This window comes from Diabrotica undecimpunctata, chromosome 2 (assembly GCF_040954645.1).
Source record: "Diabrotica undecimpunctata isolate CICGRU chromosome 2, icDiaUnde3, whole genome shotgun sequence".
In the NCBI taxonomy this organism is placed as follows: Eukaryota; Metazoa; Arthropoda; class Insecta; order Coleoptera; family Chrysomelidae; genus Diabrotica; species Diabrotica undecimpunctata.
In genome coordinates, this window is record NC_092804.1 from 57908785 (window position 1) to 57922722 (window position 13938).

Genomic DNA, 13938 nt, shown 5'->3' on the forward strand with positions numbered 1-13938 from the left:
GTAAAAACCTTTTAAATGTTATCTTCTCTTCTCATGGCGCCGTCTCCTTTCGAAGGTTACCGATCCAAATGGCAATTCTAGTTTTGGAAACTGCTGCGCGAAAGATTTCTGCGGATGAGCGGTCGAACCATCTCCTCAGGTCTTTCAGCCCGAGTTCTGGCGTCTTCCTACTGATCTTTTGCCCTGTACTTTTCCTTCCAGTATAACTTGAAATAATTCATATCTTTCGCCTCTCAACACATGACCCAAGTATTGCATTTTCCTCTCTTTGATTATTCTTAGTAATTCTTTTTGTTTACACATGCGACGAAGTACCTCGACATTAATAACTCTTTGTACCCATAGAATGCTCTTAAATGTTATAAAATTTGTTATATTATATTACATCGTTGCTTATAAATGTATATGATGTTAAAGTTGTAATATACAACAAATTTAATAACAGTTAAAGTAACAGCACTGATGACGGAACTGTCATTCCGAAAACGTTCTGTGATGTAGCCCGAAATGGTTCTTTTTAAATAAAATTTTTATAATAAGTAGGTATTCATCGTTTTCTATCTTTGGCAGTTAAATAACTTTTATGAACTCCTTTAAAGACGATATATTTAGTTTAAATTTACCAAGGGTCTCGGAGATTTTGTAGTTGTAGAAGTTGAAGATGTTCTGAACTGAGTTTCCCATCTAAACCTAATATCATCCTTATATAAATTAATAATGTCTGATGAGTTGCCAATATTTACTCTCAATTCTGAGTTAGGTGATTATTTAACTGCAAGATCAGCTGCTTCATTCACAGGTATCCCTGAATGACGGAGGAGAAAAGGAGGCCCTTTAATAGCCTACAAAACCAAAACAGAGTCTGTTACAATTACCACAGATAAAGTTATATTAACCTTACATCAGTCGAAAGCTTGTCCAATGGCTATTGCTCCTGCAGTAAAAATTGATAAATGTGGGACTTCATATTGCTCAATATAATTATGTTGGAAACTAGGATTGATATAGAGTTCTAACACTCGATATAATTTTATTTTTTGATTAAAGATTTTTATTTTTATGAAGAATTCGCATATTATGACCTGGAAAAGACGTTTTGGTTTATTTGTAAGTTTCCTTACCTGACGAATCTTGTAGCCTTTACTAGACAAACAGATTTTTAAATATTTACGCTCAGTAAGTTGATACTTTCACAACTATGCCACTAATGCTTTATGTGACCTTTCATAGGTTAGAAGGTTCGGTCACCTTCGAGGCAAATTTATCAATCTCAGATCCAAAAAATGCCCTTAGCCTGATTTGCTCAGAGGTGGGAGATGGCTTATACTGACAATAATTCAGATAATTTGGATTATATAGAGCTACGCTCATTAAGTTTAGCCTGCAGACCAAGGCAGTTGCTAGGAGTGTGGTACATGAAGCTGTAAGTGAGAGTAGGTTGTCTTATGAAGACAGTTACACAGAACTATTTTCCACCTATGGCGTCCAATGTACGAGTATTCTGATAATATTCTACCTTCATTTAAAACATAACTATGTCCAGAAAAGTGTTTTTATCTATATATCCACTGATCCAAAAATTATTGTCATCATAGTGGACTCTGAAGGACAGAGATAGCTATACAGGGCATGTCTATTATAAATTCAGATATACTTGTCAGTTTACGTCAACTTTGACTTTTCTAGTTTAAGTACACAAAATTATTATTAAAAATGGTTTTCACGGATGAACAAAAGCGATCTTATATTATCACATACGCCAACTCATATTAGTATTATGTAAAGAGATATTTTTGTAGAATATCTTTTCTAAATTTTAATTTTATCCTAATCTTAATTTAACTTGAAGGAACATACACGAAAAGAAACACATTCGAGAAGAGGAAAGTAAACAAGAAAAGGATAACATAAATGTCTACAATTATGTCTCTACACCAGAGAAACCAATAAGTTGGAGTAAGTAAAAATTTTTTCTTATATGTAATGTTTGTCTTAGAATGATATTTAAAACTTATATGATAAAATATCTGTCGAGGGATTTTCGTTTTCCTTTAATGAATTATATTATAGTTAGTCATTATCATTATTTTGCAGCCTACCGCGTGCACTGTTAGATATACGCCTTCCAGAAAAGTAGCCACTCTCTTCTATACCGAGCTGAGTATTTGTTACCTGGAAATCATGTAGACGGACTTATATCTATTTTTTTGACAGTTTTCAATTGGCATTCCAATATCTTTGTCTACAAGGCTCAGTTCCACTTTACTTTGGTTGGTCTTATTAATCATTAGTTATGCAAAGATGAATACGAACTCAAATCTAAAGACCAGTAAGGCGTCTCTAGGTGCCATATTATACTCCGATGACAAATAATATATTGCAAAAAGGTGTCGGGATAAGCAATCCACCATTTACTGGCCAAAGGCTTCGGGCGGATCAGCTGGTAAGTGGAAGGACACTGGAAGGAAGGAAAAGGGGAGGTGATTCACCTCTAGATCACAGCTTCTGCCAGGTCGTAACCCAGAGAAACCCCTGTGACAGAACTGGAAAAAATGAAATGAAAAAGACAGTCAAGATTTGATTTCACGTACAAAGCGTCTATGTGTCTGGTTATACGAATTTCGCCTTAATAAGGCTCATCAGAAAAGATATTCATAGGCGTTCTCAACGTGAAAAATAAATCTTTCCTGTCTTTAAGAAGCAACACTAAAATGGCTTCGAAACAAACGCAATAGCGACATCTGATAATAAATCCGTAAAATAGTTTCGAAACACAATTCAGATTTCTGCCTTAATCTGAGCCTTCTAAAAATTGCAAGGCAAATCAGACGTTGATAAAGATGTTAATAGAGACATGGGGAATCTAAAATTTGCATTCCACGACATGTCTCCTCAACTAAGCAGAAATCGTTAGCGAATTAGTTTCTTGTACTCATACAGAGTAGATCCGAATAAAATGAAAAAGACAGTCAAGATTTGATTTCACGTACAAAGCGTCTATGTATCTGTTTATACGTATTTCGCCTTAATAAGGCTCATCAGAACACTATTCATAGGCGTTCTATCGTTTCACGTTGAGAACGCCTATGAATAGCTTAAATCCGTCTATGAAAAGTTCTTAATCTTTTTTGAAAACTGTTTTTAAAGTGGAAGTCGAAATGTCAAACATGTTAAACATATAATTTTCATTTCAATCAATTGTGGCTTAATCCCATATAAACACAATATTTACCTGAACTTGTATAATTGAAATTACCAAAGATTCCAGCATAATAATAAATATCGAAAATCCAGACACACTTTTATAAAAAAAAAGCAGTAAAACATCAGAACTATAACATATATGCAAAATATTTGTGTGCGGACTCACAGTTAGCGCATTGTCTACTTTTCTGTAGTAATATCTCATGTTTAATTTCCAACATTTTGTTTATAATAAAAAATTTATAAAGGCATGTTCGTATTAATCGACCTGTTTTAATCTCTTATTTACTCAATTACATATATAATACATTAGCAATGAAATACCATATAAAATTGTCTATAATCTTTAACTATAATTTTGATTACGGTGTTCTTTTCTGATTTTTCTTTATTTTTAGGTGAATTTGAAAACTTGGGCGAAAAATATGGCAAACAAATACCTTCTGAAAAATGTATTTGGTATTACTTTTTCTTTACCGTAGAAAGTTATTGGGTATACGCACTAACAAAATTCTTCTTACATACTGTTCCAGCTAACGTAATAGATTTTCTAGCAAGATGTATAGGCAAAGAACCAATGTAAGTACAAATAATATATTTTCAGTTAATATAGAATTTCGGTTAGTATATTGTTTTAATTATTCGATCTATTCGCACATAACATCGTCTTAATCCAAGAATACGGAAAAATTCCTTACATCAGCGTAATGCATACAAGTCTATCTTAACACGTAAAGTGCCATGGGGGACAAACGTTGTCCCGCATTTGCATTATATTGTTTTCCATGCATGTGGCCGTGGGGGACACATGCTGTCCGACAGGTCAGTTCACACTTCTAGCCGCGTCTCTCTGCGTTTGTTAGACAAATCCGTTTAAGATATATGTAAGCGTTGAGAGCATGTATTGGACAATATGGACCATTAATTGGTTTGGGTGTCGGAGTATTTTACGATAGGTTTGAAGAAGGATTTTCTACAATTAAAAAAATTTAATATTTTAGCATTTTAGAAAACTGTTCTTCCCGATTTTATTGAGAATTCTGCGTAGCACACGGAACAGGATCGCATTTTTCCGGTTTATATAAGCTCGTGTTGATCTGTTTGACTCGAATCATCGACATTCGGAAAGGTATCAAGTTTTGTAAGTCCTAAAACGTACATATATACTTATAAAAATATCGTTTTTTTTTTAAATACACATTTTACCCTTTATGATTTCCTCACGAAATTCTGTGATGGTCATTTTGTTATTGGTTACTTTTTGATGTAGTAAATAGGAATTCACAATAGCAGCGCCAATAAAAAGCTCGATTGCCAACTTCCTATACCATTTAACTCCTCTACGTAGAGATAAATTATATGATTTCATCTGATCTAAAAACAATTTTACAGTAACAAAAAAAAATTTTTTTTGTTACTGTAAAATAAAAAACTAAAAAATAAAAAGTTTTTAAATAATAAAATTACCTGATAAATCAATATAGGTCATATGTTTGTTGTATTCCAGCACACTTTTGGGCTTCAATAATTCACCTGAACGTCTGTTGACCACCACCATTTCCGGTAAAATTCTGTGTTTAGCATAAGGACATCCCTCTTGTCCTTCCATTTTTCTACAAAAATGCCAGTATTGCTTTCTTCTGCAATAACTTCTCCACGTTTTAAGTTGGCTTGCAAAACAGTTTTAGGGTTTAATTTTAAGTTGCTACGAAGAGTTGCCCCAGTAGGCAGGAAGGGAAGGAAGCTGAACTAATCCCATCCACATAAGGCATCCTATAAATGCTTCCATTTCATTCTCCTTGGTGTCTTTCCAAGTTTGAACTTGGGAGTGTTTAGAGGTATTTTTAGATTTTTGTTGATGTGCATAGATATTGGTTTCCCGAACAAATAATTGAATAATTTCATCTGTTATCTTCATTTTGTAAAAAAAATATGGAGTCTGTTCATATTGTTCGTAAACAATTGCCTTGATTCCTGAATCATTTATAGTAACAGGAATATTTCTCAAAAAATTTCCTCTTACCTGGCCCCATTCAAAATTTATTATTGGCGAGGGTTCAGATTCATCGTCAATATAGTCCATATGTTGTGCTATTACTGACTCAATTATGTGGTCTATATTAGTGGATGCCGTATTTATGCAACTAGACGTTGATGGTTGGGGGACTTGATTATTACTTTGTATCTCTGATTTTGGAGAAACGTTTACTTGTTGGTCAAATTTTATAACTTTTGTTACCCGCTGAAATTTTTTATCAAAACTAGACAATCTTGTTCTTTTTTTTTAGCGTCACGGGATCATCGGAATCAGAACTTTCGCTATCTGAGGGCTCGTAGTCGCTTACATCCGGCGAAAAATTGTGTTCATCTCCAGAAAGAACTTCGTTCCACAATGTCTGCAATCTTTCATATTCACGTTCAAATTCACCCATAATTCACAAACTAAACTCGAAACTACTAAATTTAAAAAAGAAAAACTAATAAATTCACAAACTAACTCGAAAATATTCATAAACTATCACGTACGTATTTTATAATCTCGCCGGACTGCAGTTTCTACGATACTACCAGTCTAAACACGAAAACGCGTCAAACGCACGTGCTTCGTATGTCGGACACACATGTCCCCGACGGCCGTTTTGAAAAAAAAACATGTGTTATCGCCATGGGGGAAAAATGCTGTCAGACAAAAAAAAAATAATTTTTTGTTTAAAAAATATTAATTTATAAATAAAATAAGTTATTCATATGTTTAAAATAATAAAAAAGTTTCAAATAAATTAAAAAACTTAGCCGGCCAATATGAACAGTTTAATATGATTTCCATTGCGGCACTTTACGTGTTAATTATCAGCGTCAATCATTTTAAGAAACCCTTTAAGCGAATGATTCAAAACATATTAGTTTATGTTGTGAGATCCCTACCGTGGGAAAAATATTTCTGATTCCGTTTCTTTGCTGATTCTTATTCAAAAATGTCCCCTTTCAACAAAAGTTTATCAATTTGGCATATGAGCTACATTGAGTTGTTTACTTGTAAATGATTATTAGAAAATATTTACTGTTATATCTGTGATAAATTATTTCATAAACTATCAAACAGAACAGTAAAATTAACAATCAAAGTGATAATAAATAAACTGAATAAAATTATAACACTAGCACAAGGTTTTAGGTCGGGAAGATCCTGCACCGACGCTATATTTATAATAAGGCAAGTGCACGAGAACTCATTAGAGTACAAAAAACCGGCATATCTGTGTTTCGTGGACATTAAGAAGGTATTTGAACCAGTCAAATTAAAGGACGTTATCCACTTATTACAAGCAGGAGAGATACTTCTAAGAATATTCAAAATCAAGATCGAAAATATCTACCAAAACAACACAATAAAAGTTAAAGTAGAAGAAGAACTAACTAACCCTATTAAAGCTTTCAATGGGATAAGACTCCCTAAGTCCTCTATTGTTCAAACTGATTATGAATGAAATGATAAAAAAGTAAGAACTAAAAAAGGACAAAGGATATATAAAAAGGAGCTGGAAGGTCAGATAATAGAATAAGTGCTGAAGTTTAAATATCTAGGCATCACAATATCTAGCTACATAAAGCTCGAAACAAAAGTGGAAGATCAAGTGAATAGAGCAAACAGAGCCGCAGGTTGCCTGAATGAAACAATATGGAGAAATAAGAATATCAGGAGAGAAATAAAAGGCAAAATTTACAAAACAGTTAGACCAATAATGAAATCCGAGGTAGATACACTACCTGACACTAGTACTAGCTGAAGCTAATACTAGTAGGGAGAATATAAATTTGAAAAGTTCTCGCATCCAGGTAGGACTTTAAGCTAAAAAAATAGTCTCTCTGCCTGCTTGGTTTAATGGTATATTAGGGTTCGCCCCCTGAAGCTTTTCCTTAAAATGTTCTATCCATCTTCTTAGTTTTTCTTGCTGTTCTGTCAATATATTACGATACTTATCTTTTGAATTATTTTCTGCTTTTGTTGAGTTTCTTGTAAAATTTTCTAGTATCTTAGTTAGTAGTCTCGTAGATCTTGAAGTTTTTTGTTTATATTTCCTCTCTTCTTTTTGCGGAGGATTTTCTTTTTATCTTTACTTACTTATTTATATTCCTCCTTTGCTTCTCGGCTTCTGTGCCCCTGTTAAATTAGTACATATGCTCTGTTTTTTTTTAGTTATAATCTGACATTCTTTATCAAACCAGTTATTCGTTCTTGGTTTTCTTCGTTTAACTTTCATGTCTAATAGTTCTTCTTTCATGATGTTTCTGCACCATTCCCACTCGTTATTTATGTTTATATGTTTTAGTCTATTTTTTAGTTTGATGTTTATATTTTTTATATTTCCTATTTTTGTTCGTATCTTTGATTTCTTCTATTTCTGTTTTATCTTTAAAATTGTGGCCCTTACCCTACTTTTGACCCAGTAGTAATCATAATTCGCATTGGCTCCTCTTCTGATTGTTACATCCTGAAAAAGCATGGAAAACGGCAAATTATATATATATATATATATATATATATATATATATATATATATATATATATATATATATATACTAATGCCGTGTGCAAGACAAAAATGTCAATGTGTTCTGCTAAGCCACTAATATTGCATCAGATTCAGTATGGTCGACACTAAAATCCACTTCTGATAGAGCAGTTTGAGAAGTGGGATACGTTTTGTTGTAGCGAATAGGTCAATAATAAATTAAGAATAACATAGGAATGTGTAGAAAATAATAAATTGACTTAAAATGATATAAATAAAATATATATATATATATATATATATATATATATATATATATATATAATAAGAAACTAAGAATAATGGTTCATTTCTCCAAGATGACGGCCTAGGTACAAGTGTAGCGAGGATCAAAAAAATAAAATTGCTTCCTCTAAAAAATGCACAAAAAATATAATATTTCAATAGACTAATAGGAAACAAGCTGTTTTCTGGACTACCGTACGTGGAAATGATTATGTAGAATTTACATGTTTATATATTTTTTTAATATACTTTATGTACCTTATTTATATTTAATATATATACCAAAACTTCAAGATATAAATGTAAGAGATATGTCGACACTACTTAATTCACTGTGTTCAATCCATTGGGTAAAATCAAACTTCTTCTTGTTATACCATACTCTCTCAGTATTGCTGAAACAGTTGGAATCAGTATCTGGATTACGGTGTTTTAAGTTTACTTCACTATATTTGGGATTCTGTTGAACTTTTCCATAGTTGTCGTTTGTGGCACTACTAAAGGAAACACCTTCGATATGCAATATATTACTAACTTCTATGGATCTTCCAATATCAATAGCTTCTTGAAGTGTCAAGTTGGGTCGTTGAAAAAGAACTTCTTGTATTTTAGAGTCGCTAACTCCTAACACAATTCTGTCACGAATCATTGTATCTTTTTCTTTAAAGTCACATGTTGCCGCTAGTGTTTTTAAAGCTATTACGTACTGGTCCATTGTTTCTTCGTGTAACCGATCTCTTTTAAATAAAATAAAACGTTCATAAACAATATTTCTATAGCGGTTACAATATTGGTCAAATTTGCTCATTATAGTTTCCAATTTAGTTTTGTCTTCATTGTCCATGTATTCGAAATAGTTATATATTTCCAAACCTTCATCTCCAATGAGACTCAGTAGAATTGCAATCTTCACCTCATCCGGTTTTCTGCATTTATCAGTAGATAAAAGATACAAATTATACTTCTGCTTCCACAGTTTCCATCTGTGTGAAATCTTAGTTCCTATGAAATTAAATTTTTCTTTAGTAAAACTGTAATCCCCCATTAAACAATAAAAATGTTGGATGCGTTTTAGAATCTAATTTACAACTGATCATTTTTGCATTACTAATTGAACGAAAATTAATAGTTAGTACATAACAAGAGACAGGCAATTTTGGTTTGAAATGTTGAGTGGCAAGTCAAAATTACTTCATGCATAAGGATAATTAAAATTTTAGTAACGACTAACAATCGACTAGTTTTTAAAAGGAATGAAAAAACTATTTTATCCGACCCTTTTAGAAATGACTCATATAACCACGATTAAGCAAAATAAAGAAATTATGGGTTAATCCACAAAAAGAATGGGATAATTTGCATACTTAAGAGGAAGGAAATAAAAAAAATTGTAAAAGTTTCCCAAAATTAGCATTATCATTCCAATAGGAAAAAAAAAGGATTCCTTTGTTTTAATTAAAACCACTAATAAATATGCGTATGTCGCTTAATATTCCGTGAGCCTTTTTAATCCATTTAAGGCGGTCTATTAGTCGGCATATATCTTTTAGACCATTTTTCAAAGATTATTATGTTTTTGGTTTGTCTACTATCTTTTTCCACTCTCTCCGGTCCTGAATCTTTTTCTCCAGTTTGCAGTTTTCATCTTCGATATATCTTCTAGTAGTTGGCTTTTGCATCTTATTTTTGGTCTTCCTCTTGGTCTTCTATTACTTTCCAGTTTATTATCCTCGTAAATAATGCGTCTTCCCTTCTTTGTATATAATCATCTCAGTTGTTGTGCTTTAATAAATTTTACTATATCTTCCCCTTCGGTTAAGTGCATTTATTTTTTCATGATTCATTAGTCTTTTATATTGTCCTTGTTCTGACTTTATTGGGCCGTGTATTCTTCTCATAATTTTTTCTTTAATTATTCTTAGTTTTTTTTCATCTTTGTCGTAAGGCACATTACTTCCGCTTCATATGTTATCACCGCTCTAGTTGCTGCTTTATATATTTTTGTCTTTGGTTTTTTGCTCAAATTTTTATTTTTAAGTAATCAGTGATATTTCCAACAGACCCCGTTGCCCGCTTCAATTCATTCAGTTATTTCTGAACTATTTCCATTTTTGTTTTTAATGTATCGACCCTTTGGAATTTATTTTCAACGATCTTTATTTCTGTTACTGTGTTTACATTGTCTCTGGTACTTATTTATATAAGTATTGTTTTTTGTTCTGATTGATTATTTGCTTCTCTTTCAACGTTAGAAGTGTTTCTTCTAGCTTTTGTTTGTCACTCACTAGTTAGGTCGTCCGCGTATCCTATGATTTGTGTTGAACTTTGAATAAATAACTTTTTTAACTCTACGTCTTTAATTACTCCTTCGAGTATCCTATTAAATAGCGCCGTTGAGAGACTATCTCCTTACCTTTTTCTTTTTATAATTGTTGTCTGCATATGCTGTGGAAGTCATGTTGAAAGTCGATGAACAATATGTGTAGTTCTATGTCATGTTCGTAGCATTTTCCGATGGTTTGCGTTAGTACGTGCATTGCGTCTATTGTTGATCTCCCTTTTATAAATCCCTATTGGTAGTGTCCTATATTTTTTTCTATGTAACAATTTAGTCGATTTTTTATGTTTGTAGTTCAATAATTCAACAGATCTTATACGTTGTGTTCAGTAACATATTAGCTCTAAAGTTGTTGCATCTAGTTGAATCCCTCTTCTTAAAAATTGGTGTGATGTGTCCGTCTTTCCATTCTGCAGGCATGTTTTTTTTTTCCAATTTTTTTAGTTTTAGTTGCTGTACGATATCTATGAATTCTGGATAGGTAGGTGCATCTTCCTCTACATCTCTATTATCTGTTATTTCTTTTGCTAGTTTTGTATAGATCCCTATTTAGTTTCTGTCCCAATTCTTCAATATACTGTTGTTTTATTTCTTGTGATTTCAATTTTTCTGTTTCATTTTTTTTATTTTTCTTTAATTGTTAATATGTATTTATTTTGACTATTTTCGTATTTAATTTTGCTATTAATAGTATGTGATTACTGTCTGCATCTGCTCCTCTAAAAGATCTTACATCGGGTACTGTTTGTGTCAATTTTTCGAAATTAACATATTGTCTATTTGATTGCCATCCGTTTTTCTCGGTATCACCCACGTTATCCTGTGTTCTCTTTTGCGTTTATGTTTTGTACTGACCATACTATTTATTTGTTGCATACGCTTGGTTGCACATTTTTCATCCATTATCGTTTGTGACTTCATGTATGATTTCTTTGCCCGCTACATTTCGATTCTAATTTTCCCTTTCCACATTTGCATTAATGTTGCCCATTATTATAAAGATGTCATTTCTGGAGATATTTTCATAAGTTTCTTCTAGGCTATCAAATAATGCTACTTTATTTCCTTTTTTAACTGATTTGAATTGTATTACTTTTTCTTTTTTTCTTCAATTTACCATAAGGGCTGTGCTATTATTCCCTTTTTTGTTTTTTCCCGAATAGTAGGTAGTAAAGTTTTTTCCTCATATGAAAAATAAAAATACAAACTTACATAATCAGGAATTAGATTAGATTAAACAAAGTTGAGAACAGTTTAGCCAAACAATAATTACAGCAATCGTAGAAGCGATCCCACCAAAGAAATTATATTACAAATGAAAGATATTAAGTACCTTGAGAGAAAAAGAAAATAAGTTAATATTATTTACATGAGTTAGTGAAATCATAAACGATAACAGAACATAAAATTATAGAGTATTATGAAAGAATTGAAATGCTAAAGGAAGAAGAGATGAAGGACATGATGAAGCAATTAATAAATAACAAGATTCCAGAAAAATGCAGATAGCGGTGGGAATAATTGAAAATGGGAGAAGAGAACTTACAGTAACGACTGTATCAATCCTGAATTAAGATCTGCGAGAAAGAAGTAATGTCAGCTGACTAGTCAAAGACTCTGCTGTGCTGTGTCACACTTGGGTAAACTGACAAAAAGGGCAATTTCAGAAAAAATAGGGAAGTACCGATTTAAATTTGTACCTGAAAGAGTTACCATCAACTTAACACAGCTTCAAGTGCTATTCACATACTTTAAAAATGATTGTGATAGAAATAGAAAATAGAACAACATGGCACTGACACTGACTTATGTCAAACACTGATAGAAATAAAGTTGCCTACAATTTTCAGTCTACAGCCAATGCAATACGAAGGAGACTAATATCACATCATTATTTCACACTATAGTCTCCTAAATACCGTGGTAAAATGACGAATTCTTTCAGGTTTTCTGAACCTGATGCAAAAGCAAATGGGAATCTTTAATACTCATCTATTACCGTAAGAATATAACGATGTTTAGTATTCGAAGGCATGGTAGTCTTGACTTCTTCGAGAGAGAAAGGTAAATTCTTTCATTTTATTCAGTGAAACATACGCGTTACCACTGAATGACAAAGTGCTGTGTGACGTGACTTGCGTTTTGGTGCAACTGCCGTCATGTTAGTCACGCAAGAGCAGATACGCGATAAAGCATCTGCTGCTTAGTTGACTTTTCCTGGTCGATACACGATGTCATTTACAAGGTGCTAATTCAAGTTGCCATCTTTATATTTTTTTCATTCTTGATCTTGCTGGAAAGTTTGGTGTTGAACATAAATGTTACAGATTTTTGATCAGTGATGACTGTGAAAGGCTTTCCTATAAGGAAATGACGCCACTTTTTTAAAGCTTTAATAAAAGTCTATGCTTCTATTTCCACAGCAGAATGGTTTAGTTCGCTAGAGTTAAGTGATCTTGAAAAGAAAGCAACTGGTCTGAAATCCTGACTCAAGGTAGCAGCAATTTATTGTTCTGAAGCATCAATTTTAACAATAAATTGCATATTTTCATTGATAGCGTGAACAGACGACTTTGCGACTATAGATTTCAGATGTTAAAAATAAGATAAATCATCTTCCTTCAATGGAAAATTGTTGACATGAGCTAATGTGTGGACCCTTTCGGAAAAATTGGGAATCCATTTTGAATAATGATCAAACAGACTCAATAAGCCTCTGAGAAATGCAGTGTCATTCGGTGGAGACATTTTTAGGGTTGTAGTCTGCTACCATCAGGCTTTATGAGATGGTTTGGTCCTATAGTATAACCAAGAAAGTTGATTACTGATTGATAGAATTTGTTCTTCGTTGTGTTTAACGTCAAGCCATATTTGTCTGTGGCTTTCAGAAACTTCTCAAGATTTTTCTCATGTTCTACGACATGTTGGAAAAGGAGATTGATATTGGTATCAGCCAAGATAGAAACTTATGGAGAAACGTAATTAGGGAAGCCGATCCCGCACAGGAATAAAGCCAAAGAGATCTCTCGTTCATCTGTTGATAGACGAGAGTAACTAATTTTTAATGTTGATTTTCATTCTTATGTGCTTTTACAGCTTTTTATAAACTATTAATGCATCCACAAATTACTTTTTTTAATATTTACTAAAATGTCATATTTGATAATATATTTTGTAACTTACTACAATTATTAATCTTTATAAACAAATTTTATTTTTAGGATGGTGAAAGGTTACCAAAAAATAAATAAATTCGCAGAAATCCTCGCTTTCTTTGGCCTGAATAGTTTTAAATTTAGCAACCAAAATGTTCAGTCCATGTGGAAGAAACTTAATGAGAAAGACAAAGATATGTTTGAATTCAGTATGGCGAACTTAGATTGGAGTATTTACTTCCGTACATATGTGAGAGGAAGTAGGTTGTATCTTCTACAGGATACATTAGACACTGTACCCAAAGGAAAAGTTAAATATTATAAATTAATGTTTGCCCACTACGCACTTCTTACCATTTTTTTAGCTGTATTTATTAAAATCTTTATGATATTATTTAATTTTATTTTTAATTAATGTTAAATAAATATTATTTAAGTTTGA

General features: G+C 32.2%; 1 protein-coding gene across 2 annotated transcripts in view; it reads left to right on the plus strand.

Moving 5' to 3' along the window:
• Nucleotides 1-13938, plus strand: part of LOC140434596 (fatty acyl-CoA reductase wat-like) — a 107481-nt gene extending 93543 nt beyond the window's left edge. For both annotated transcript variants that reach the window (XM_072522973.1, XM_072522972.1), the window contains 3 exons: nt 1850-1956; nt 3603-3783; nt 13563-13938. In XM_072522973.1, the coding sequence (XP_072379074.1) occupies nt 1850-1956; nt 3603-3783; nt 13563-13911 (637 nt within the window). In that variant the 3' untranslated portion in view covers nt 13912-13938. The remainder of the gene's footprint in view (nt 1-1849; nt 1957-3602; nt 3784-13562) is intronic.